Here is a 23,655-nt window from a genome sequence, read left to right on the forward strand (position 1 = left end):
TTATGACCTCAAATGAAAGAATACTGTATTTCAGTTTACGTCAAAGAGAAGGTACTTTACGAAACCATTTTCTTAACTCTGCCCTTTTTCCTCATCCCCCAAACAGATGGAATTAAATATTCTGTGTGTCACTGGGAGAAAAAATTGCCAGGGAATCTTTCTAAGCACTAGTCCACTTTTATAAATACTTCTGCGGTAGTGCCTTGTGTTGTTGACTGCTTTGTATTTCTTTAGAAACATTTTCTGTATATTTCTACTGCCTGATGATTTCCTAACGCTGCTCCCCAGCCCTGGCTACTCTGTCAGCCTCTGTTTTGTCTCTTCTGAAGAAAATAGCCTGCAAAATGGAGAAACACATCAACCTTGACTGTGGTCCAAGTTATTAAAACAAGGAAGAAGTTATTCTCTGGGGACTTGGGCAGGGGGAGTGGGAAATCGAACACAATGGAAATGTGAAAGGAGTGCTGAGCAAAACGAATGTCCCTTTGCTAGTCCAAGAAGTTCAGACTGTTGGGAACACGCAGTCTTTGACCTGTGGATGCTTGAAAGGAAAAACGAAAGGCCGAGGATGAATGATGTATGGTGAAAACAAAGCTGCCTGTTTTGGTAGGGCCAGGGCTATCGAATCTGGAGAAAATCCCCTCTAGACATGGTCTCATCCCTGAGACCCGGTGCCAGAAGAGATAGCCGACCTCTCCGGCTGGCCGTTCCAGTACAGAGCCCAGCACCTTCCCTCTCCAGCTCGTGAACAGAAGGTGCTCATCCAAGAGATTTACTTCTTGCAAATGGATAGCTGTTTTTAAGTGGCTCCTGGAGCTTGTGATGCAAACACAAAGGTGAAGAGAAGCAGCTCTTGGGAATATCAGCATTCCTGAGGGCACGCCTGCGCCTCCCAGCTCCCAGGATGAAGCTCTTACTTTCTCCTTTTACATGGTGATGATTATGCGTTGCACTTGCCAGGGTCTGCTCGCCATACTTAGGGACCAGAACAGAGCAGGGGACCGTCCTAGGTTTGCAGCATAGAGATGAGGACTCTGATTCAGAGCTGTGCCCCCGTTCCTCTCAGTGGGAACTAATTTGGTGCCTTCTTTGCCTTCACTTCGCTTCCCCACTGCCACACCCCCCCTCCCTAGTGCCCTGCCTTCCCTCCCCTTTCTCTTTGAGCATATATTCAATTAATGTGTTTAATTGTTATTATGTAAGTAATATGTATACATTATAGAACATTTAGAAAACATAACTTTAAAGGAAAGAAAATTAACACTCCCTCCCCCCCAGTATCCCGGATGAAACTGTGATGAATAATATGTTGCATGCACTTTCAGACCTTTTTCTTGCGCGCACACACACACACACACACACGTGTCCTTTTTAAAATATATAACAAATGATTGGCATCAGCTTAGATCTGATTCAGCAAATGCACATGTATAGATAGGCCATTGCAGTGTTCTGTGTTTCGACCCTCTGGAGAGTGTTTTGAAAATATTCTCAACTTCTTACAAAATACTTCACTTAAAGAAGTGTTTTGGGCTTGAGAGACTTATCTCCACACTGTGTTTCTAACAATTCTATTTTATCTTTTGTCTTTTTTTAGGGGGGGCCCCCCCGCACTCACGGCACATGGAGGTTCCCAGGCTAGGGGTCTAATCGAAGCTGCAGCTGCTGGCCTACACCACAGCCACAGCATGCCAGATCCGAAATGCATCTGTGACCTACACCACAGCTCATGGCAACACCGGATCCTTAACATACTGAGCGAGTCCAGGGATCGAACCCGAAACCTTATAGTTCCTAGTCGTATTCGTCTCCGCTGCACCACAACGGGAACTCCTAACAATTCTTATTTATTTATTTATTGTCTTTTTTTTTTTTTTTTGCTATTTCTTGGGCCGCTCCCACGGCATATGGAGGTTCCCAGGCTAGGGGTTGAATCGGAGCTGCAGCCACCGGCCTACGCCAGAGCCACAGCAACACGGGATCCGAGCTGCGTCTGCAACCTACACCACAGCTCACGGCAACGCCGGATCCTTAACCCACTGAGCAAGGGCAGGGACCGAACCCGCAACCTCATGGTTCCTAGTCGGATTCGTTAACCACTGCGCCACGACGAGAACTCCACAGTTCTGTTTTAAAGAAGGGAATTAGTTTTATCGTGTAAAAGGAAGGAAAAATGACGGGTTTGTTCAGGTCAGGAAAAGAAAGAAGCCAAGCAGGAAAGATAGAAAAGGAAAATGGTGATGAAGGGAGCCAAGCTGGGAATGGGATTGAGAAGTGTGTTGGATTCCTGCAGGGAGAAGTTAAGGAGGGTTCCATTCTGTTGATAGAGACGTGTGTGTGTCTGTGTGTGTGTGTGTGTGTAGGAGGGTGAGAAGGCATATCAGATGATTGGAGGGTGCCTTTCATCACCTCAAGGACTCTCTGGACCTCTCACATTTGTGGTCCCATCTTGGGCTCTTCTGAGACCCTCTGCTCCCTGTTTATCCTGCTCCCTGTCATCTGCCTGAGGGGGAAAGAAAAAATCATAACCTGTAGCTTGGAAAACATTGACATAGAAGCTGCACTCGTAAAAAGTCTTCCGAATACCTACTTCTCTGAAATGAGGGGCTGCTGTTTTTTTTAGTAGAGTTTTTCCCCTGTTGAAAGTGAGGAAGTTCATGTATTCTAGTTTTATTTCTCACTCTTCATTTTTTAAAAAAAGCCACAGATGTAAAGTTCATGAGGTTAAGACAGTGGCTTTATCAAAATGAAAACAGCTCTTTTCCCTTTGATTATGAAAGTAACACAGGCTTATTATATATTGGAAAAATTCAGGCAGTACCAAAATATTATAAAGGAGAAAAGAGTAAGTCATCTGTTATCTCACTACACAGAGATAACCAGTTTTTAAAAACATATTGGGGTATATTTATATCCACAGAGAAAAAGTACTGGAAACATTTACTGAACTATTTGTTAATTGCAATAGCTTCTGGAAAGATTGGAGAGAAGGGGCAAAGGCCTGATAGAGATGGGTTTAAGAGCTCACAGGAGGGTGTTCCCTGGTGGCCTAGTCGTTAAGGATCCAGTCACTATTGTGGCTAATAGTGACACTCATGTTGTCACTGTTGTGGCTCAGGTTGGATCTCTGGCCTGGGAACTTCTGTGTGCTGCAGGCACAGCCAAAAGAGTGAGAGAGAGAGAGATCGAGAGAGATCATGGGAGAAGATAAACTGGAGATATTTTATTAAGACAACACACTTCCACGGAGTTTTGCAGCAAAAGAAAGCAAAGAAATGGGGTTCTGACTCAATGGGGAGAGACTATCAGAAGATGATTTTTTATTGTTTCGATTTATTTATTAATAGCTAGAAGTACCTGTTTTTGTCTTTTATATTACAGTTCAAAAGCTTTCTCCCATTCCAAGATTTTTTCTTTAAATTTACTTACTGTATTTTGATATACTTTTTACTGACTTCTGACATTTACACATTTAATTCATTCTGAATTTATTTGGCAATTGGAGTCTACCTTGATTTATTTCTAGATGATTAGACAGTATTCCCAAACTTTTGAATAATCTGTCTTGTCCTCGTTGACTTCATATGTATTATTTTTATCAATTCTTGAATCGTACCAAATTCCTTGGATCCATTTCTAGACTCGTTATTCTCTTCTTTTGATCAGTCTGGCTCTTTTTGCCATGTATCAGACTATTTTCTTTGCTATAATTTTATAGTCTGTTTAAATATCTGACAGGAAAGCTCCCTAGAATGGTCCTTCTTTTTCTCGAACTATTTCTAGCTATTATATCTTGTTTATTCTTCAAGATGAACTTTAGATTCAGTTAGTTAATGTCAAAGAAAGTCTTTACTAATATTGGCTCATTAATTGTGACAAATGCACCACACTCATGTGAGATGTTGAGAAAAGAGGGGTTAGTGCAGAGTATATCATAGCTGTCTGTATTATCTTTAGAAAATTTTCAGCAGATCTAGAACCATTCTAAAATAACCCAAGTTTATTTTTAAAATTCGTACTTGGAGCTTTGAGTGATTGTACCATTAACTTAAAGTTTAATTTTGGAGAATATTGACTTCTGAAAAATTGTTAACCCTTTCTTCAAAAATGGCACTTCTCAGCATCTTGTCAAGGCTTGTTCTGAGTCAGATGTCCCTCCGCATTTCGAATTTCCCCCTTTTCAAATTTTTAACTGTCATGTCTTTGGCTTCAGAGTCTCTTGGAGAATGAGTGTGATTCCTTTGAATGTATTATAAGATTTTTCCTTTGCTTCTTCCCCTTGAAATATTTTGTGTTATTAACGTCAGCTTAGAAGGTGGTGCCTGTGGAAGGGGTGATTATGCACCTGGCCCTCATACCTATGAACCTCCATTTTATTTTTTTATTATATTATGACTAAATGATTTTTTTTTTGTCTTTCTGCCTTTTCTGGGGCTGCTTCCGCGGCATATGAGTTCCCAGGCTAGGGGTCGAATCGGAGCTGTAGCCACCAGTCTACACCAGGGCCACAGCAATGTGGGATCCAAGCCGCATCTGCGACCTACACCACAGCTCCCGGCAATGCCAGATCGTTAACTCACTGAGCAAGGCCAGGGATCGAACCTGCATCCTCATGGTTCCTAGTCGGATTTGTTAACTACTGCGCCACCACGGGAACTCCACTCAATGAATTTTATTACATTTATAGTTGTACAATGATCGTCACAACCCAATTTTATAGCATTTCCATCCCAAACCCCCAGCGCATCCCCCCCACCCCCCCAACCTATCTCATTTGCAAACCGTAAGTTTTTCAAAGTCTGTGAGTCAATATCTGTGATGCAAAGAAGTTCATTGTGTCCTTTTTTTAGATTCCAGATGTGAGTGATAGCATATGACATTGGTGTCTCACTGTCTGACTACCTTCACTTAGCATGATAATTTCTAGGTCCATCCATATTGCTGCAAATGCCGTTATTTCTTTCCTTTTAATGGCTAAGTAATAGTCTATTGTGTATATGTACCACATCTTCTTTATCCACTCCTCTGTCCACAGGCAGTTGATGTTGTTTCCATGTCTTGGCTATTGTATATAGTGCTACAGTGAAAATTGGAGTACATGTATCTTTTCGAGTCATGGTTTTTCTCTGGATAGATGCCCCCAGGAGTGGGACAAACCTCCGTTTTAAAGGGAGAAGCAGGAAAGGTCTTAAGATCCCTGTGCTTGATCCTGGGGTTTTCAGGAAGACCGTTTTTTGTTTGTTTTTTAATGTAATTGAGCATGGTCGAACAACTTTTTCAGATTCAAGAGAATGTGAGCAAACTGTGTGGGAACCTTGGAGAACCCAGGCTGAAAAGATCCTGCTCATTTTTCCGTGTGGGGTTTGTCTATCATGTCTATTTGGGACACCTGTTCTCGCGGTGAAACTAGCCGCAGTTTCTGGCTATAGAGCCAAAGTGCTGGGAGTATAGAACCCAGGGAGTAAGATGAAATTAGGATTCTTATGAACTAGCATCTCAACACCAGACCCATGTAAAGGGAGATCCAGATATTTCTGTTATGGTCTGATGAGGTGGTCTCTGAGAACATGAGTTCCTATGTTTGTTTCTGTTGAAGTAGAAGGAAAGTCACGTGGCTGGAGAATGCGCGGATCTTACCCGCCAGGCCCTGGGTATGTACTCACCTCTGCCCCCAAGGAAATTAGATTTTCATTCGTAAAGTTTTAAACCTAAATGTTCTTTTGTGACCACTGAGGCTTCATAGGGGCGTTCTTAGCCCTAAGGCCTCTAGGACTGATTAGTTCCAGTCCAACTGTCTCTGGCTCATCCTTGTGCAAGGTGAGCACGTGTGCAGAGGTTAGGTTGTATTTTGTTGGCTGGCCTCTCTTAGGTCTCTTTTATACTGTAACTGTCTCCTTCTCGCCCCTGCCCTCTCTTTTTCTCATGCGTGATTTGTTGGAGCGGCAGGTCAGTGGTCAGTGGTCAGTAGAATATCTCCCAATCAGGATTTGGCAGATTGCTTTCTCTTATAAAGTCTTTTAACTTTGAACGTCTGTCCCCTGTATTTCCTATCTGGAGGCTTGAGTAGATTTAGGTTCTTTTTTTTTTTTTTTCTTGGCAAGAACAATCGAAGAGTGGTGGTATGTTCAGTCTCACATTTGTGTTTAAACACTTTCTTAACGTGGTTCCATGGCTCTTTTCCCTCAAAAGTGGCACACTAGACAGGGGTGCTGGTTGTTAAGGCTTGCAGCAAAGAGGATCTTCAGCCCCCAAGGAAACCAGGCACCTAAGCATCGCATAACCCTGAGTGTCAAGGATGGAGAGGGAAGAAGGTGAATTCTGTTTTCTGGATGTACAAGAGTCAAAATGGTCCCAGGTGCTTCCCTTTAATCTGATTGACGCTGCACAGGTGAGAAGACAGGGGTAAAGATGTGGGGGAGGGGAATACACACCTGGCCAAGGATTAGAGGTGGGAGGGAGAAAGTACAGGTGGAAGTTTGCCCTTTTTGAATATTCACATCAAATGCTAATTTTCCTCAAAAGACTTTTTTTTTTTTTTCTTCTACCTCTCTTGTTGATAAGGGATTTCAGGGCAGCTCTGGTTTTCCTCATCTGTAAAACCTCAATTCCTTTTTATTAATCTTCTCGTGCCTGTGGAATATCAAAATTAATCATCTCTAAAGAAGCTACTCTTTAAATCTTAAGTTTTTTCTGGGCCAAACCTCAATGTACGAGTTTTTGGTATAAAGAGGGCGCATAATTTGGGTCATATGAGGGACATTTTTCTCTTTTTGCAGACTTTCTAAGGACATGAGTTTATGTATTTTAAAGCTGTCTAGGAAAAGCAAACTTTCTCAGGATCCATTTTAAAGCTGTTTAGGAAAATGTAGAGTCCACTCAACCACCAGAAATGAAGTCACGAGATATATGCTCTGCTGATAACTACTTTGCTTAGTTTACTTTCCCGGTTAGGTAGAAGGAAATTTGCTTGTAAAAATTGTGCTCAATTTTGACTGCTCTATTGCCCATGAGCAGGCCATTTCCTGCAGCATACCTTTTGCTTTCTTATACCGAAATAAATATTGTGCCTCCGAGCAAAAGCTGAAGTGTGCTGAGAATGCATATTTTGAAATTGTTCCTCCTGACAGCCCCATCCTCCTAGTCTGCCCTCTCCCACTGTACTTTTAAACCTTCAGCATGCCTAATTTCATTCATAATCCTGGAAAAAAGAGCTGGGAATTGTTCAGATATCATGATGGTAGAAGTGAACCCAGGTTGAGTTTGCTCCACCAGAATTGTCTAGCTGGTTTGGAAGGAAGAAGAGTTACACTGACCTGCCATGTCTGACTCTGGGCAAGTAACTCAACCTTTCCTTAAACCTTAGCATTCTTTGCTGAAAAATGGGGATGATCCTGTTAAGTAATAGTTAACATTTATTGAGGGCATGCCATGCATGGGCCAAGCATTGTGCTTTGCTAATTGTGCTTAATCTCATTTGATCCTGCAACAGTGCGAGGGGGAGGTGCTGGTTTTCTCATTGAACAGGAAGCTGAGGCCAGGGAGGTTAAGTCATTTGCCTAAGGTGATATCCCTTCAGGACTCCTAGGGTTGTGCTAAGGATAAAAAGTATAAATTTTATAGCTCTCCATCACCAGGCTCATAAGAAGCATACAAGAAATCATCTGTGTGGCTGTTGGTTGCCGACTGCCTATAGTCATAGACGGGAACATTTTGTTGGGATAAGGTTCCTGAGTGACATTTAACTTTTACTACACATATGGCTTAGCTCTTTGATTGTCAAACAAATGTATAAAATAAGTTGCTGCTTTATTTTAGGGGATGAATCTTGGTCACATAGAGTTTAGATGACTCACCCATGACCACAGAGCAAATAAATGATAGAAGTGGGCCTGGAACACAAGCCTTCAGGCTCAGAAACCGTGTTCTTTTTAGTGGGTTCTTTTAGTTCTAGTCTTTCAGATTAACCTGGAGATGAAGGATCCAGGTCCACTTAGCACTGTCCAGTGTATCTCTACAAGACTGAATAGCTCCTGTTCCCTTGGTATAGTAGGCTGAATAATGACCCTGCACATACCCAAGTCTTAATCCTTGAAGCCTAGAAATAGCGCCTGATGTGGCAAAAGGGGTTTTGCTGAAGTGACTAAGTTAAAGAGATAGGAAGATTATCCTGAACATCTGGGCGGGCCCTAAGCATAATGTGTCCTTATAAACGGAGGGCCCGAGGGAGATTGGACTGCAGAAGAGCAGTAGGCGATGGACAAAGGAAGCAAGAGGTCAGAGTGATGAGAAACGGGGCCAAGGAATGCAGGTATATTCTAGAAACTGGAAAAGGCAAGGAAAGAGAATCTCCCCTCAGTCTCCGGAAGAAAATAGCCCCGCCAACACCTGGACCTGAGTGCAGTGAGGCTAATTTTAGACTTTGGATCTCCAGAATTGTAAGAGCCTGCATTTGTGTTGTTTTAAGCCACCAAACTTGTCATAATTTATTACAGCAACCACAGAAAACAGATACGCTTGAACTTGATGCACAGCAACTGCAGTTTTCTGTCTGTGACATTGATGCTTAAACCTGCTTTCAAGTGAGCCAGGGACATTTAGAAGTAAACCGCTGACCCCTGTAATTTCTGGATTTTGTTCTAGCTGCACTGGCCATTCCTGCTGCACAAGTAGAGCATCTTTTCACATTTGCCAGGGTTTGGAAGATTCTAACCCTCAGGTCTCAAAGAATCAGGAACATGCCCACCTCCACTTTGTTGCCATGTCAGAGGCAATAGAATCCAGATGGAATTTTGCAGTTTGCAGCTTAAACTTTACTGCTCAACCTTTGAAGCAGAGGTTGCAAACTGTTGGTCCTTAGGCCAGAAGTATGTCTTGTTTGACCTGACATAACTTCCAGGAATTCTCTCCCCTGGGTGAGCAAGGGTTGAGCTGGCCCCAGATGGAGAGGGCTGCCTGCCTCTCGCACCAGGATCCTGGGAATTGATAGCGTAGCAGAAGCAGAGGGTGGAGGTTCTCAGCTCTGACAACCAGCTCATTGCACCCAGAGGCTTAAAAAAGTGCATGGGCCCCAGTCCCCGGACATAGCTCTTTAAGCATCTCTCTGTATTATGCATATTATACTGTTCAGCTGTTTGCAGCATACAATTCAGTGGTTTTAGTATATTCACAGGGTTGTATGACCATTATCACAATTGGAGGACATTGTCACCAGTCATTCTTCATTGCCCCTCGACTCCCTCAGTCCTCAGCAACCAGCCACCCTGCTACTTTCTTACTCTATAAATGTCCCTTTTCTGGAAGGTTCTTATAAAGAGAATCACACAACAGGCGGTCTTTTGTGACTGACTTCTTTCTCTTGTCATAATGCTTTCAAGGTTTGCCCCCATTATCATGTAACAGTACTTTATTCCTTTTTATCACCAAATAATATTCCATTTTAGGATTAAAATGTACTTTTTTTATCCACCATCAATGGAAGGACGTTTGGGTTGATTCCACTTTTTGGCAATTGTGAATAGTACTGCCAAGAAACAATGTGTACAGGTTTTTTTTGGAAACATATGTTTTCATTTTCTTGGGAATATACCTTGAAGTGGAATTTCCGTGTCATAAGGTGACCTTATGTCTAACCTTTTAAGGAACTGTCAGACATCGCTGAAAGCAGCTGCACCATTTTACAGAGGCATTTCTTTTTCTTTCTTTTCTTTCTTTCTTTCTTTCTTTTTTTTTTTTTTTTTTTTAGGGCTGCACCCGCAGCACATGGAGGTTCCCGGGCTAGGGGTCAAATAGGAGCTGCAGCCACTGGCCTACACCACAGCTACAGCAACATCAGATACCAGCCATGTCTGTGACCTACACCAGAGCTCATGGCAACGCTGGATCCTTAACCCACTGAGCGAGGCCAGGGGTCAAACCTGCATCCTCATGGATAAGAGTCAGATTCATTTCCACGGAGCCGCGATGGGAACTCCTACAGAGGCACTTCTTAAAACCCCCTGTGGTGAGTCTAGATGTGATTGTCCTATGCTGCCCACGTGGATTAGAATCTTCATTCTGCCTCATTTGAAAGCAAGATAACTGCAGAACAGATAGCAGCTTTTATCCAAAAGGGAGCAGACTTTTAGAGCAGTCCATCCACTCCTTCCCAGGTGTTTTCAGCGTTCGCCATCTCTCAGCTGTCACAAGTAGTCCAAGGTTCACCCGAATTCCAGCCAGGGGACTGATGAGTCTCATGCTAGAGGAAGCTTTCTATCCAGTGTCCGCCTATGGTGTGGGGTGGCTGCAAAGAGTTAAGTTCATCTGGAAAACTGATCTGTGGGTTATGTGGAAGAGGGCCACAGATGTGTAATCCCCACTCTGGAGGATGTGACATCTCTTCTTGTAAGTGTCTTCGCCTCCTTGGTGCTATCTGGTAAAAACTGAGTCATGAGGTGCTGACAAAAATTCCTTGCACTCAGTGTGAAACTGGAGGCATCTGCTAATTCCCGAGATACTCACAGCTGCCAGCCCTGCTGTCTGGAGGGTAAACAAGTTGCTGGGGATGAAATCCTGCCACCGTGACTTCCCCTGGCTTGTCCAAGAGGCATAGACCCAGATGGTGCGCCCGGAGGATCCGAGTGCGGGGGGCTGCAGGGAGGGTGGGGTGGGGTTGACTCGAAGATGGAGCAGCCCCGCCTTTCCCAAAGCCCTGCTTCCAAAGTAGCCCCAGTGGAGGGAGGCAGAAACCAACCGTGTTGTCTCGTGAGCTTTTGAAGTGCATTCCTTCCGCTGCAGATGTGTATTTCCAGAGGGTGCCTGTGAAGGAACCTGAGTCTTATTCTCCCTTCTTTGTGTTTGCAGCCACGGCGCAGGGTACGAGAGCGATAGCCACGCCACGCCCATCCTCTGTGGTGCCCAGTACAGAATACACACCCACGGTGTCTTCAGGGGCATTCAGGTGAGTACGTGGGGGCCCTGGCCGCCTCTGTTCTTCCCACCTGCCTTTCACTTCCTAGCGGATGGCCATTGGGCAAGTCTGTTCCTAATTATAAGCTCCTGTAGCAGCAGGGGCTCCTCTTCCACTGGGACAGGCGGGGAGCCTCCTCTGCTCCAGAGGCCACTGTGGCTGTGCCACCTGCCTGACTCAGACCAGGGTGCTTCCTGCAGGAGCCTCTCCTTTCCTTCTTCACTGCTGAATCCGTCTTCTCCAGGGTGGGCTATGCACCTCTTGTATTGGGGCTAAACAGGCTTGAATGAATGATCTGGACTCTTGGCTTCTAGGAAGACTTGGTCTGCCTGGTAAAGTGTCCAAAGGTAGACTCTCCAGTTGCTAATAATAGCAATACAAATAACAATAAAAACGGCTCCATGTATGGCCGGACACTTTCCATATGCCAGGCATTGTGCTAAGTTTTATACATGCAGTTTTTAAATTTTAATTTTAATTAATTTATTTTTTGTCTTTTGTCTTTTTAGGACTGCACTTACAGCATATGGAGGTTCCCAGGCTAGGGGTCGAATTGGAGCTACAGCTGGCCTACGCCAGAGCCACAGCATCGCCAGATCCAAGCTGCGTCTGTGACCTACACCATATCTCACAGCAATGCCGGATCCTTAACCCACTGAGTGAGGCCAGGGATCAAACCCACAACCTCATGGTTCCTAGTCAGATTCGTTTCCGCTGCGCCATGATGGGAACTCCTACATGGAGTGTTTTTAAAAACTAGATTTTTTTCCCAGCAGTGTCAGATTTAAGGAAAGATTGTGCAGAAAGTACAAGGAGTTCCCACATAGTCTGCCCTCCCCCACCTAGTCTTCTCTGTTTTTAAGGTCTTGAGTTGGTCTGGTATCTTTGTTGCAAAGATGAGCCAATACAGATACATTATTCACTGAAGTCCATAGTTTACTTTAGGATTAACTTCGTGTTGTGTGTAGTTCTGTGAGAACGTGAACAAAGTAAAGTAAAAAGGCTAATGTTTGAGTTCCTGCTGTGAGGAAACAGGATGGAATGCATTTCCGGAGTGCTGGGATGCAGGTTCGATCCCTGGTCCAGCACAGTGGGTTAAGGGTCTGTCTGGTGTTGATGCAGCTGCAGCATAGGCTGCAACTACAGCTTGGATCTGATCCCTGGCCCAGGAACTCCATGTGCTCCCAGAAAAAAAAAAAAGAAGGCTAACATTTCAGAGAATTCAGGAAACTCAATGGAAGGGACCTCCCTGGAGCCTCTTGGGTGGTTGGAATCACATGCAGTACCAGGGATTTGTGTTCGTGACTTTGGCATGTGACTCAGTGGCTGCAACATGAGTAACAGCTGAGATGCTTTCACCAGAATAGTCAGTGCCCTAGAAATAAGCCGTGTGTGAGCTAGGTGCCCACATGATGTGTAGGGCCAGTAGCTCCGAGATGTTCTGATGAATGTTTCCAGAAACAGCATGGTGGTAGAAGTGTGCTCCCTCATCCCAAGCTTTGCAGTGGTGAGAATAAAGGCAAGATTACAGAAATATGGAAATCTGATGGAAATCATCCAGTCTCTCTGACAAATACCGTCAGGACCCTGGCTGACAATGACTTGGCGGTGTCCTATCCCATTGCCGTGTGCGCTGCCTCTAGGATGAATGAAAGGAAATGTAAAAAGCTCCTTTTGCCTGCCTTTCCCCAAAGCCAGGTTTGTCTGACTCACTGTCGGGGCCTCTGCTTGACTCCAGCCCAGACTGGTGCTTATTTTCTCCTAGCGCAGACCAGCCAGACATAGCTGTCTCCCCATTGAAACTTATACCACCTTTTGCCTTCAGAGGCTGGCCTGTCCATAGCAAAGCTGAATGTCACCACAGTACTTTTTCATCAAAAAAGATCTCACAGTACAAGGCAGCTTTGGTAGGAACTGGAACGTAAGCTTGGGGGTGGTGTGGAAAGTGCACAGGGCAGGAGTGGGTTAAGTACAGAAGGGGTTGCAGGTCTTAACCCAAACATAGATGTGCTCTTGGGCCTTGATGCACTTGCAAGAGTGCATCTGTGGGAGGATGAGGAGGATTCAGTGGTCCCTCGGGCACTTCCGTCTGTGAGTCATTGATCCTGGGAGCCTGAAGGAGTGATTGCCTCACCATTTCCCTCTAGCTCCTTCTCATGGAGGACTGGCCATACACACACTCACTCCCACAAGATGAAGAGGATCAGCAGAAGGCCCTGTGCTTTGCACTGGCAAGGTGTACAGAAGGAGGACGCAGTTTCCTAGAGTCTCTATTGAAGAGTTCCACTGGGAGTTCCCTTTGTGGCTGAGCGGAAACGCATCTGACTAGTATCCATAGGACGCAGGTTCAATTCCTGGCCTCACTCACTGGGTGAAGGATCCGGTATTGCCATAAGCTGTGGTGTGGGTCACAGACCCGGCTCAGATCCTGCATTGCTGTGGCCGCGGTGTAGGCCAGCAGCTACAGCTCTGATTGGACCCCTAGTCTGGGAACCTGCATGTGCTGTGGGTGTGGCCCTAAAAAAGACAAAATAAATGAATAAAGAAAGAGTTGCACGGGGCCTCCTGTGGCTTCAGTCCCCTTTACAGGCAGAGCCACCGCATTCCAGGGACTCCTTCTTCCTTGTCATTGATTCACATGTAGAAGGTCTCTTCAGCTGGGGGCTCATTTAATATCCCATATTTTTCTCTAGTAAGGACTTGCTCCCTCAGTGCATATTGGGCCCAAGGTCATCTGGCTACGTGTCTGAGAGAGGGGGCATAGAAGAGCGCCTGGGACTTGGGACTTCAGTCCTCGCTGCCTCAAGTGGAGAAATCGAAAGACAAGTTGGACTGGGAGTCTTCCAGTCACCAGGGTTTCTTTTCCAGATGCTTTGGATCAGCAGCCCCAGACAGATTTCATTTCAAGTCCCTGTTCTGGTTGATCAGCAGTGATGAATGTGCTGTTGTAGAATGTGCTGCTCTGTCATCCATTAGTGATGTCTGCTGTGGGTGCCTCGGGGTGTGGACAGGAGTGGTTTTAGGCCCAGGCAGAAGAGGAGGAGGGCAGGCTGGTATTTAATAACCTCGAAATCCCCTTCTTGAAAGAGTGCATCTGCCATCCATTTTCAAGTATTTCAGTGGTTGCTTTCCTTGAGACCAACTCCAGTGTTTATGTGTGATTTAAAGCCTCCAGTTCTCTTGTACTCTGCCTTGCAGGACGTGCGACGTGTGCCTGGAGTAGCCCCGACTCTTGTGCGGTCGGCATCTGAGACCAGTGAGAAACGCCCCTTCATGTGTGCTTACCCGGGCTGCAATAAGAGATATTTTAAGCTGTCTCACTTACAGATGCATAGCCGGAAGCACACTGGTAAGTTCAGCCACCGTCCAGCCTTGGTTCTGGTGGCCTTTGGGTGGGGATGGCTCAGGAGCTCCTGCTCCCGGCTGTTGCACTGCTAGGACACAGGTGATTTCTGGGATGGAAAGGAGGCACTGCTTTTAAACGTCTGGCCCAGGTGATGGAAAAAGGCTGCCAGGCCATGTTGTATCCTGATTGTCCATCCTTTCTTAAAGAAGGGCCGAGCAGAGTGGGTGGAGAGGGAATTTCACAGAATTAGGGACCTGTGCTTCAATTCTGGCTTCTCTACCAAGAGGTGTCACTAAGCAAGTTACTTTATCTCTCTCCAAACTTTCATTTGCCTCACATGGAAAACAGAGATGATAACCTACCTTAACACAATTGTTGAGACTAGATTCACTTCTAAAATCAAATTGAGTTAAAGGAGTTAAGAGATATGAGGAGTTCCGGTCATGGTGCAGTGGAAATGAATCTGACCAGGAACCATGAGGTTGCAGGTTCGATCCCTGACCTTGCTCAGTGGGTTAAGGATCCGGCGTTGCCGTGAGCTGTGGTGTAGGTCACAGACATGGCTTGGATCTGGTGTTGCTGTGGCTCCGGCACAGGCTAACAGCCCCCTACAGCTCCGATAGACCTAGGAACCTCCATATGCCATGGGCACGACCCTAGTAAAGACCAAAAAAAAAAAAAAAAAGAGAGAGATACGAAACATCTAGTACAGTTCCACATGTCAGTAGGTCTGAATAAATGATAGTGATACTTTTATCCTACTGTTAGCATCTCTTAAGAGAGAAGAGCTATAGGCTGGGAGTTTGGTAATTGGATGACTCAGAGAGCTTGATGTGCAAGGTCATTGTAATAAGACTTAGTAAAGAGGTGATCCAGAGAACTTAACAGCTTCTAACCGGATAGGAATGGGAAGAGGGATTGTAGGTTTAATTTTTGGTTTCCATCTTTTTTTTTTTTTTCCCCTTATGCCTTTTATTTATTTATTTTTTTATTTTCCTACTGTACAGCAAGGGGATCAGGTTATCCTTACATGTATACATTACAATTGTATTTTCCCCCCACCCTTTCTTCTGTTGCAACATGAGTATCTAGACAAAGTTCTCAATGCTATTCAGCAGGATCTCCTTGTAAATCTATTCTAAGTTGTGTCTGATAAGCCCAAGCTCCCGATCCCTCCCACTCCCTCCCCCTCCCATCAGGCAGCCACAAGTCTCTTCTCCAAGTCCATGATTTTCTTTTCTGAGGAGATGTTCATTTGTGCTGGATATTAGATTCCAGTTATAAGTGATATCATATGGTGTTTGTCTTTGTCTTTCCGGCTCATTTCACTCAGTATGAGATTCTCTAGTTCCATCCATGTTGCTGCAAATGGCATTATGTCATTCTTTTTTATGGCTGAGTAGTATTCCATTGTGTATATATACCACTTCTTCCGAATCCCATCATCTGTTGATGGACATTTGGGTTGTTTCCATGTCTTGGTTTCCATCTTAAAGAAAGAGATGATCGTTTCTGATGATGTTTTAAAGAAAACTGGATTTTCCCACAGGTCAAGAGGTCTGCCTCTGGAAAAGAGAGACTTAGCCGCATCTGGCCACCTTGAATGTGAACAGCCATTTCACAAATGTCTGCTCTTGGCTTTGTGGGCACCAGATGGAAGTGTGGCCGGGTCTCCCCTGTAGGGAGGGAGGGAAAAGAGCAGGCTTTCCTACTAGGGAGCTGGTAGTGTTCTTTCCACGACTGAAGGGTGGCTTCATTGTTAGGATTAATCATTATTATTTAACTGTCACTGTGGACTTGGCTTTGGGGAAGCTGGAGAATAAAGTGAGCTGCTTTCAGATCTCTTTAGATCATCGGTCTTGGCTAAGCCATGTGTCTAGAGGCTGCAGTTTTGGCATAGACCTAAGTTTGCACTTTATAGACCACTTGCTTTGAAACAGAAGATGAGAGAACCAGTTGCAGGTTATGTTTTTACTATGTTCCCAAATGGGATCCTTTGAAAAGGATCTGTTAAAATGATAAGGAAAACGATAAAGTAAAGTTCTGCCTGGAAAAACGCAAGAGAACACATTGAAGGCAATATGGTTGCAGAGATTTTAATGGGAAGGAGTGAGGGTCAGATGTCTGGGTGAAGAGAAGGCAGGGGTCAAAATAGCCACAAACCCCAGACCTGCTGGAGCCTTTAGGAAACTTCCTTGCAGAAGAGGAGGAGGGCAGGCTGGTATTTAGTAACCCAGAAATCCCCTTCTTGAAAGAGTGCAATCTTTTTGAATTAATTTATAATAATAGTACAGACTATTTTATTAAGTACTTTGATATTAAATACCTTTTATGGGAGTTCTAACATGGCGCAGTGGAAATGAATCCGACTGGGAACTATGAGGTTGTGGGTTCGATCCCTGGCCTTGCTCAGTGGGTTAAGGACCCGGCATTGTCATGAACTGTGGTGTAGGTCGCAGACATGGCTTGGATCCCATGTTGCTGTGGCTCTGGCGTAGGCTGGTGGCTACAGCTCCAATTAGACCCCTATCCTGGGAACCTCCATGTGCTGTGGGTGTGGCCCTTAAAAGACAAAAGACAAAAAAAAGAAAAAATACCTTTCAGGTGCCAAATTCTCTACACACATTATTTCATTTAATCCTCATCCGCAAAAGTCATCAGATGGATAGGATGTTAGGAACCAGGACTCAAGCTCATGCCTTTTAACGCCACGTCACAAGCCTCCTTCTCAAAGAGTCTATGGTCTGTTTTGGAGCCAAGACATAGCCACATGAAGAGGGACGGAGAGAGCGTGCGATACTGTAGTGGCTCTGGAGGAGCTGAGAAGAGCCATTCAGAGGATACTGTTTTGCATGAGTGTCATTCATTTCTTGGGAGAGGAAGGGCCCAAGTTAACCATCAAAATGTTGGCAGGAGCAGGCAGAGGTAGTAAAGGGTGAGCAGAAGCAGAAAGGCAGGAAAAGATATGAGACTGCTGAACAGGAGTGTTGCTTTTCTCTAGGTTGCAGAGGCGCAGTGTAAGGCACTGAGCCGGATATATAGAGAGAGTTAAGGGAAGGCATCTGCCCTCAGAATTTTCCAGCCCAAGGCACAAGGTAGACCTGGACACAGCCCCACGTTAGAAGTTCTGTAAGAAAGTCAGTAATGAGGGAAGAGGGGGCGTTCAGTCCGAACATGAGGTTTCCAGGAGGGCATCACAGAGGAAGCTGCATTTGTGAGGGACCTGAGTAGGCTTTTTGACAGGTAGGAACCCAGAGCCAGAGATGAAGGATGTTTAGTGGGAGCAGAGTTCGAGGCTGATGGCGGGAATGGTGAGCGCCATATAGCAGGAATTCAGATTAATCAGGGAAGCAGAGGAGGTCATGCGTGGAAGGGTAACCAGGAGCTGCCTGGCAGCGGAAAGCGCCGGCCGGTCCTGGGATGGCTCGCTCTCCATCCCAGATGCCGGTGACTCAGAATTCTCATAAGGGGGTGGGAGGGGCCAGGGGCGCCCAGTGCACTCATGGGGCGCAGTTCCCAGGCTTTGGCTGAACTTTCTCCAGCAGGGACGGGGGTGGGGCTTCTCCCTTCTGAGGCAGGAGGTTGTGTAATCCGGCTCCACTTCTCTCGGGAGAAGGGATACCGGACACTCAACAGGCTCTGGCTCCTGGGTTAACTAGAGCATCTCACAACCATGGCACCGTTTCTGCCTGACTCAGGAATGGGAAGTCAGTAGCAGGGAACACCAAATCTTCAAACCATGAGACATAAATCGCTTACTTCACAGGGCCAGCTCCAGGGCACATCCATCCGGGAATTCTGCCTTGGACTCAGCCTAGGAGTCAAGACTCCTTTAGTTTATTATTTGTTGAAATATTTCTGCCAGTATTTTTTTGAGTGAGGCACGGGGCTAAACCCTTTATGTGGATGGTCTGTTGTAATCTGTTTATAAATCGTCGGAAGTTGTTGGATTATGGGCCCCATTTCATAGTAAGGAAATGGCACCTCGTTCAGCCCTGTGAGTGCAAAGAGCTGGATGTGACCCCAGTGTCAGACTCCAGAACCTGAGTTCCCTTCACTTCCAACTCGGCGGTAAGGGACCGTCCTTATTCACCTAGCCCTCTGTTCCACACCAACTGTCTGTGAGTGTATATACCAGTAGGTCTTTCGCCTCACACTGCACTTGGCAGCACATCCCTAAAAACCTCCAGCAAAGTGCCTTTAGCATTTGGGAGATCCCTTCAGTCTCAGTAAGAGAAGTTGCCTCTAATGAGATCCTCATTTGCAGTATCATTTTCCAATGGCATATGTGTCTTCCCCAAGGTGAGAAACCATACCAGTGTGACTTCAAGGACTGTGAGCGAAGGTTTTCTCGTTCAGACCAGCTCAAAAGACACCAAAGGAGACACACAGGTTTGTAGGCTCGCTTCTCGTTGCTGGCAGAGTGCTGCCTTGGGTCATGGTTGATCTGTGATTCTCTTGCTTGTTCAATATGGAAGGGAGAGGGTCAGCCATTTGTTTAGTTTCTGCAATAATTCCCCCCACCCCAATCTCTGGGATGACTTTCTCTTAAGAAAAAGAAGAAGAAAGGAAAGAAAAGGAAACATTCCACATTTTTTGCTGCAAACCGCAGAACCATGATAACTTGCTGGTCATACACTGAGTGTCAGTAAAGAACCCGGGCGGAGGAATGCAAAAGCCCATTTGTAGCGTGTGATTCACTTTTTCAGTCTCAGACACAGCTGAGACCTCGGTGAGAAGCTGGACATTTGTGGTTAAGCAATCATTGTTCCCAAGACTACAGGTCTTCAAGGATTACTGTGCAGAATCAGGTGGTTCCTGCCGGGCCTGGGGGACTGGGGAAATCTGAGGGTGAGGCAGACGTTGCAGGCGTGGCTGGAAATGCCCAGCTCCTGGGGCCTCCAGGAAGCAGGTCTTGTGGGCCTCGCTGTGCCCCCCACGGTTAGGGCCGCGGCTAGACCTTCTCTGTCCGTTTAGGTGTGAAACCATTCCAGTGTAAAACTTGTCAGCGAAAGTTCTCCCGGTCCGACCACCTGAAGACCCACACCAGGACTCATACAGGTAAAACAAGTGCGTAAACTTTTCTTCACATTTATTTTTCATTATTTTTTTAATCAACTGTTGAATGGGGTTGCTTGTGATGAGAGAGATTGGAAAAGAATGAGTGTAAAAGTTCTAAGGAGGTTTAGATTCAGGGGAGAGAAAGAACAGTGCATGGCTATCTTTAAATAATAACATTGTTTAAGAAGGAATGGGAGTGGGGGTTACAGAGCAAAAGAGATGTGAAAAGAACTCTTTTCGTGCATGTCCAGAATGAAATGAAGAGATAAGCTCGGTCCCTGCCGTTCCCAATTTTGTTGCATCACATTTTTTTATCACTGAGTCTGATAGGATCATCAACCTTACAGAAAAACAGCAGAAATTTTAGCAAGCCAAACCCTTATTCTCCTGAAAGCTCACATTTTATGACACTGTTTTCAGAGATCTGGATCCTTGGCTCTGCTCTCCAGGAGCAGTCATGGTTTCTGCCAGGCTCATATTGGTGTGAGGGCATTATTTCTTTTATACTAGAATAGAGAAGGGAATAGGGCATATATTCACTGGCTGCTGCAAGTTTTTGCTTCTCCACAAGGTTGGTGTGATTCACAATGAAAATAGCACCATCTTTGTTGTGTATTTTCTAGCTTTGGAAGGTGGGCCAGTGCTTAGGTTTTCTCATCTTATCTTCACAACATCCTTGGGAAAAGAGTAGAGTAGGAACCTTTTATCCCCATTGTACAGATGAGGAGACTGAGGCACATAGTAATGCAATGACTATCTAAAGTCACAAAACTAGGGAGTAGCAAACCCGGTCTGTCTGCCCCCAGCCCGCCTACCCACTGCAGTCTTTGCTGGAGAAAGAGCCTGGGTTCACCTTGCAGCCCAGGGAAGACAGACAATAAAGAAAAGACCCAAGGTCAGCAGAGTTGAAGTCCATCCAGAGACTGAGGAGAATGGAGACCAACAGGAGGAAGGGTGGGGATTTGCCCCTTAGGAGGTGACCTTGGACAGTGTGGCTGGGGGGAAGAGTGGGGCACAGGAGCCAGCTGAGGAAGAGCAGACCAACAGTGAGTGGGAGGTGAGGGAAATGCAAGGACCTGAACCTCGTGCAGCCCCAAAAGGCTGTATGTACAGACATTCGAGGCACCTGTGCCCCAGAGCTGGTGGGCTGGGCATCTTGTTCCTCTGCTCAGGTGCCTTTGGTGTCACTTCTTTGCCTTAATCCTGAGCTCATAATTTGGTGGGAAAGAGTTATTGCCCCTTGTACCCCACTCCCACCCTGTGCTTTTCTGTATATGTACAAAGTGACGCATGTCACTGGCAGATTGCTGAGGCCTGTATTTGATTGCTCTCCCCGCCCCCCACCCACCACCTGGTTCTGACCCTGGGACAGTGCCTCCCCTGGGCCATTTCTCAGTGCTTGTCCCATCCGGTGGTTCTCAGAGAAGGCAAAGTGTGGGACAAGCCATATCCCGAGAAGATCCTCTGCTGGCACAGGCATTGGCTCCTGTGACATTTTTACTTAGGATAAAGCCATGGCTGTGTGTCCATTATGCTGAGAGGAGGTGAGATGCAGCAAAGTGTGTGGACTTTGGAATCAGACAGACCTGGATGCGAGTCCTCTTGCGTCTGCCCTCACTCGTGGTCCAGCCTCATCTGCAGAGTGGGGATAATAGCGCTCACCTTACAGGCTGTTGTAAGGAGAACACAAAATGATGTGTGTACGTATATGTGTACACACATACATAATAAGGCCAGATATGTATGTGCGATACCTAGTACAAGGCTTGGCATTATTAGGCATTTAATAAATGCTAATTGTCTTTATCCAAAATGAAGCTTGAAAGGAACTTCTGAGGCCTCCTTAGATGAAGATGCCTCAATTTTTTGGCAAGCGTGTTAAAAATTTCAAAGCCATGCCTCAACTGGAATCTTCTGTATAATGGATATTATGCTCTGAGTAAGCCTTTAAGGCAAAGAAGCAAATACCATGTGCGCTGATGCCAGTGATTTATTTAAAGACGCCGAGCCCGTCCAGAAGACCTATACAGACAGAGACACTAAGGCTGCAGTCGCAGCTCTGCCACCGCCTGGCAATCCACCAATAGTATCCAAGGTGATGGGCCCAAGGCCCTCGCCTTCCAGTGAAGCTCAGTTCCCTCCTTAAACAGCAAAGGGGAAACATTTACAGTCTGGTGTCAGACGTTGAACCAAATATTGCCCCCTCCCCATTAAAGATGACTTGCCCAGACATTTCGGATAACTACGCTCATTCCTGAGCTCCCATTCCCCAAATCGTCTGACTCAAGAGCAATTTTATAATTTTCGTGATATTTTAATACGCAAGGCCCCAGAGACACTGCCCGTGCGACGAGCCCGAGCCGTTAGCTTAGAGAAAGAGCTAGAGGGGATCTGGAGTGGGTGCCTTGTGGTGATTTAACTCTGGCCTTTGATAACTTGTGCCCCATCTCTGCACCGCAAGTGTCTCTGACTGGCCATTGTGTCAACAGGTGAAAAGCCCTTCAGCTGTCGGTGGCCCAGTTGTCAGAAAAAGTTTGCCCGGTCAGACGAATTAGTCCGTCATCACAACATGCACCAGAGAAACATGAGCAAACTCCAGCTGGCGCTCTGAGGGCTCCACCCCGGGCACCGCTCCGTGTCCAGGCAGGACGGTGTGTGAACGACTTTGCAAGCTGACTTTAACATTCCTCCTGGCTCGCCTCTCAAAGAAGGAAACGGCAGCCGACCTTCATCCAGCGTCCGAGACAAGATGCCTGAACCAATGGATCCTACCAGGTTTGCCTGGAGGAGTTGGTCCCTCTGCTTGGCCACCTCTGAGCCCTGGAGAAGTGGCTCTCAGTGTCCAGTTAGTAAAAAGCCCGTCGCCATGTGGTCTGGATCCTTCACTGTAAGAAGAGCCGTGGTTGATAATGTTCCTCCCCCATCCCCCTGCCCCCACCCCGTCTCCCTTTACGCTCATTTTCACAAGGAATGGAGTCATTGTACCATTTTCCATCATAGAATATTTATAGGCCAGGGCATGTGGATGTGTCTGCTAATGTAAACTTTGTCATGGTTTCCATTTACTAACAGCAACAGCAAGAAATAAATCAGAGGGCAAGGCACTGGGGGTGAGTCCCATCCGACATTCCGGAGGTTAGGCAGACTGCTAACCTGAAGGCAGGATGTAGCGCCACCAGGCAGCTCTGAAAACGCCAGCATTTCAAGCAGCTGAAAAAAAGAATCAGCACTAACCAGTACCTCTGCACAGATCTCTAAAGGAATCTTCCCCTTCAGTGTAACTCAGTGTTAACAGGAGCACAGTGCTCTTAAGAAACTGCTTGAAGATCTGAGATTTTGTTGGGGGGGTTTCTTCTTGACTTTTCGGAGTTGTAATCATAGGCATCTTCAGAGATGCACATATCTCCTCACACAAAGGAAGTGGAATCCATTTTCATCATCTGGGGGGTGTCCTTAGAATGTACAGACCACACTGGTTATGGGGCTTTGAGTTGTAAAAATTAAGGTGACTCTAAAAGGAAATAAGGGCTGGTCCAGGATCTCCCACTGATAAGACTGTTCCTAATAACTTAAGTAACTTTGGGTCTACAAGTATATGTGGAAAAAAAAAATGAGACTTGCTAGTGTGAGGAAATCCATTGTTTAAAGGTGGTTGGGTATATTTGTGGTTTTTTGTTTTTTTCTGTTTGTTTTTTAAGGGAGGGAGTTTATTATTTACTGTTGCTTGAAATGATTGTGTAAATATATCTATCTGATAATGATTTGCTCCTTGACAACTAAAATTAGGAAATGTATAAATGTTAGATGCATCACTGTTTTGGTGTTGATCTTCCAACATATTGATGATAACGCTAAAAATGTAACCTGCATTTTTCACTTCGCTCTCAATTAAAGTCTATTCAAAAGGAAAGTGGTAAGATTCTATCAGCTGTATTGTGTTTAAATCTTGAGGACAGATGAGCTCTGCTAAGCAGGTGAGATGCTGACAGTGACATCAGTGACCACTAGTTAAGTCTGTCCAGGTCCTGACCACTATTTGTTTCTCTCCGTTGAACCTCAGGAGGCAATTACTGGTCCTAGAAGCAGCTAGAGAGCACGGCTTTCACCTCTCATCATAGAGCGATGGCTCTCATGCTGTGATTGCATAAGGGCGGGGGTGGGGAATTCTGTTTCCATGGTCATTTATATCTGGCTATCATTGCATCACTTCCTGTTCCAAGTCAGCAGAAGAGACCAGAGAAATGCAAGAAGTAACTGGTCTTTTTGGAAAGGTTCACAGATAGGCACTGCAGTCAGGAGGGGA

At 45.7% G+C, this 23,655-nt stretch overlaps 1 protein-coding gene across 3 annotated transcripts in view; it reads left to right on the forward strand.

The window, feature by feature from the left end:
• WT1 (WT1 transcription factor) overlaps positions 1-23,262 on the forward strand; it is a 44,840-nt gene extending 21,578 nt beyond the window's left edge. For 2 of the 3 annotated variants that reach the window (XM_047776054.1, XM_047776056.1), the window contains 5 exons: positions 10,840-10,936; positions 14,144-14,294; positions 18,594-18,683; positions 19,269-19,361; positions 21,842-23,262. In XM_047776054.1, coding sequence (XP_047632010.1) covers positions 10,840-10,936; positions 14,144-14,294; positions 18,594-18,683; positions 19,269-19,361; positions 21,842-21,963 — 553 coding nt within the window. In that variant the 3' untranslated portion in view covers positions 21,964-23,262. The remainder of the gene's footprint in view (positions 1-10,839; positions 10,937-14,143; positions 14,295-18,593; positions 18,684-19,268; positions 19,362-21,841) is intronic. The other variant, XM_047776055.1, reaches the window with a different exon arrangement.
• Positions 23,263-23,655: the final 393 nt, after the last annotated feature.

Source organism: Phacochoerus africanus, chromosome 4, assembly GCF_016906955.1.
Source record: "Phacochoerus africanus isolate WHEZ1 chromosome 4, ROS_Pafr_v1, whole genome shotgun sequence".
Classification (NCBI taxonomy): Eukaryota; Metazoa; Chordata; class Mammalia; order Artiodactyla; family Suidae; genus Phacochoerus; species Phacochoerus africanus.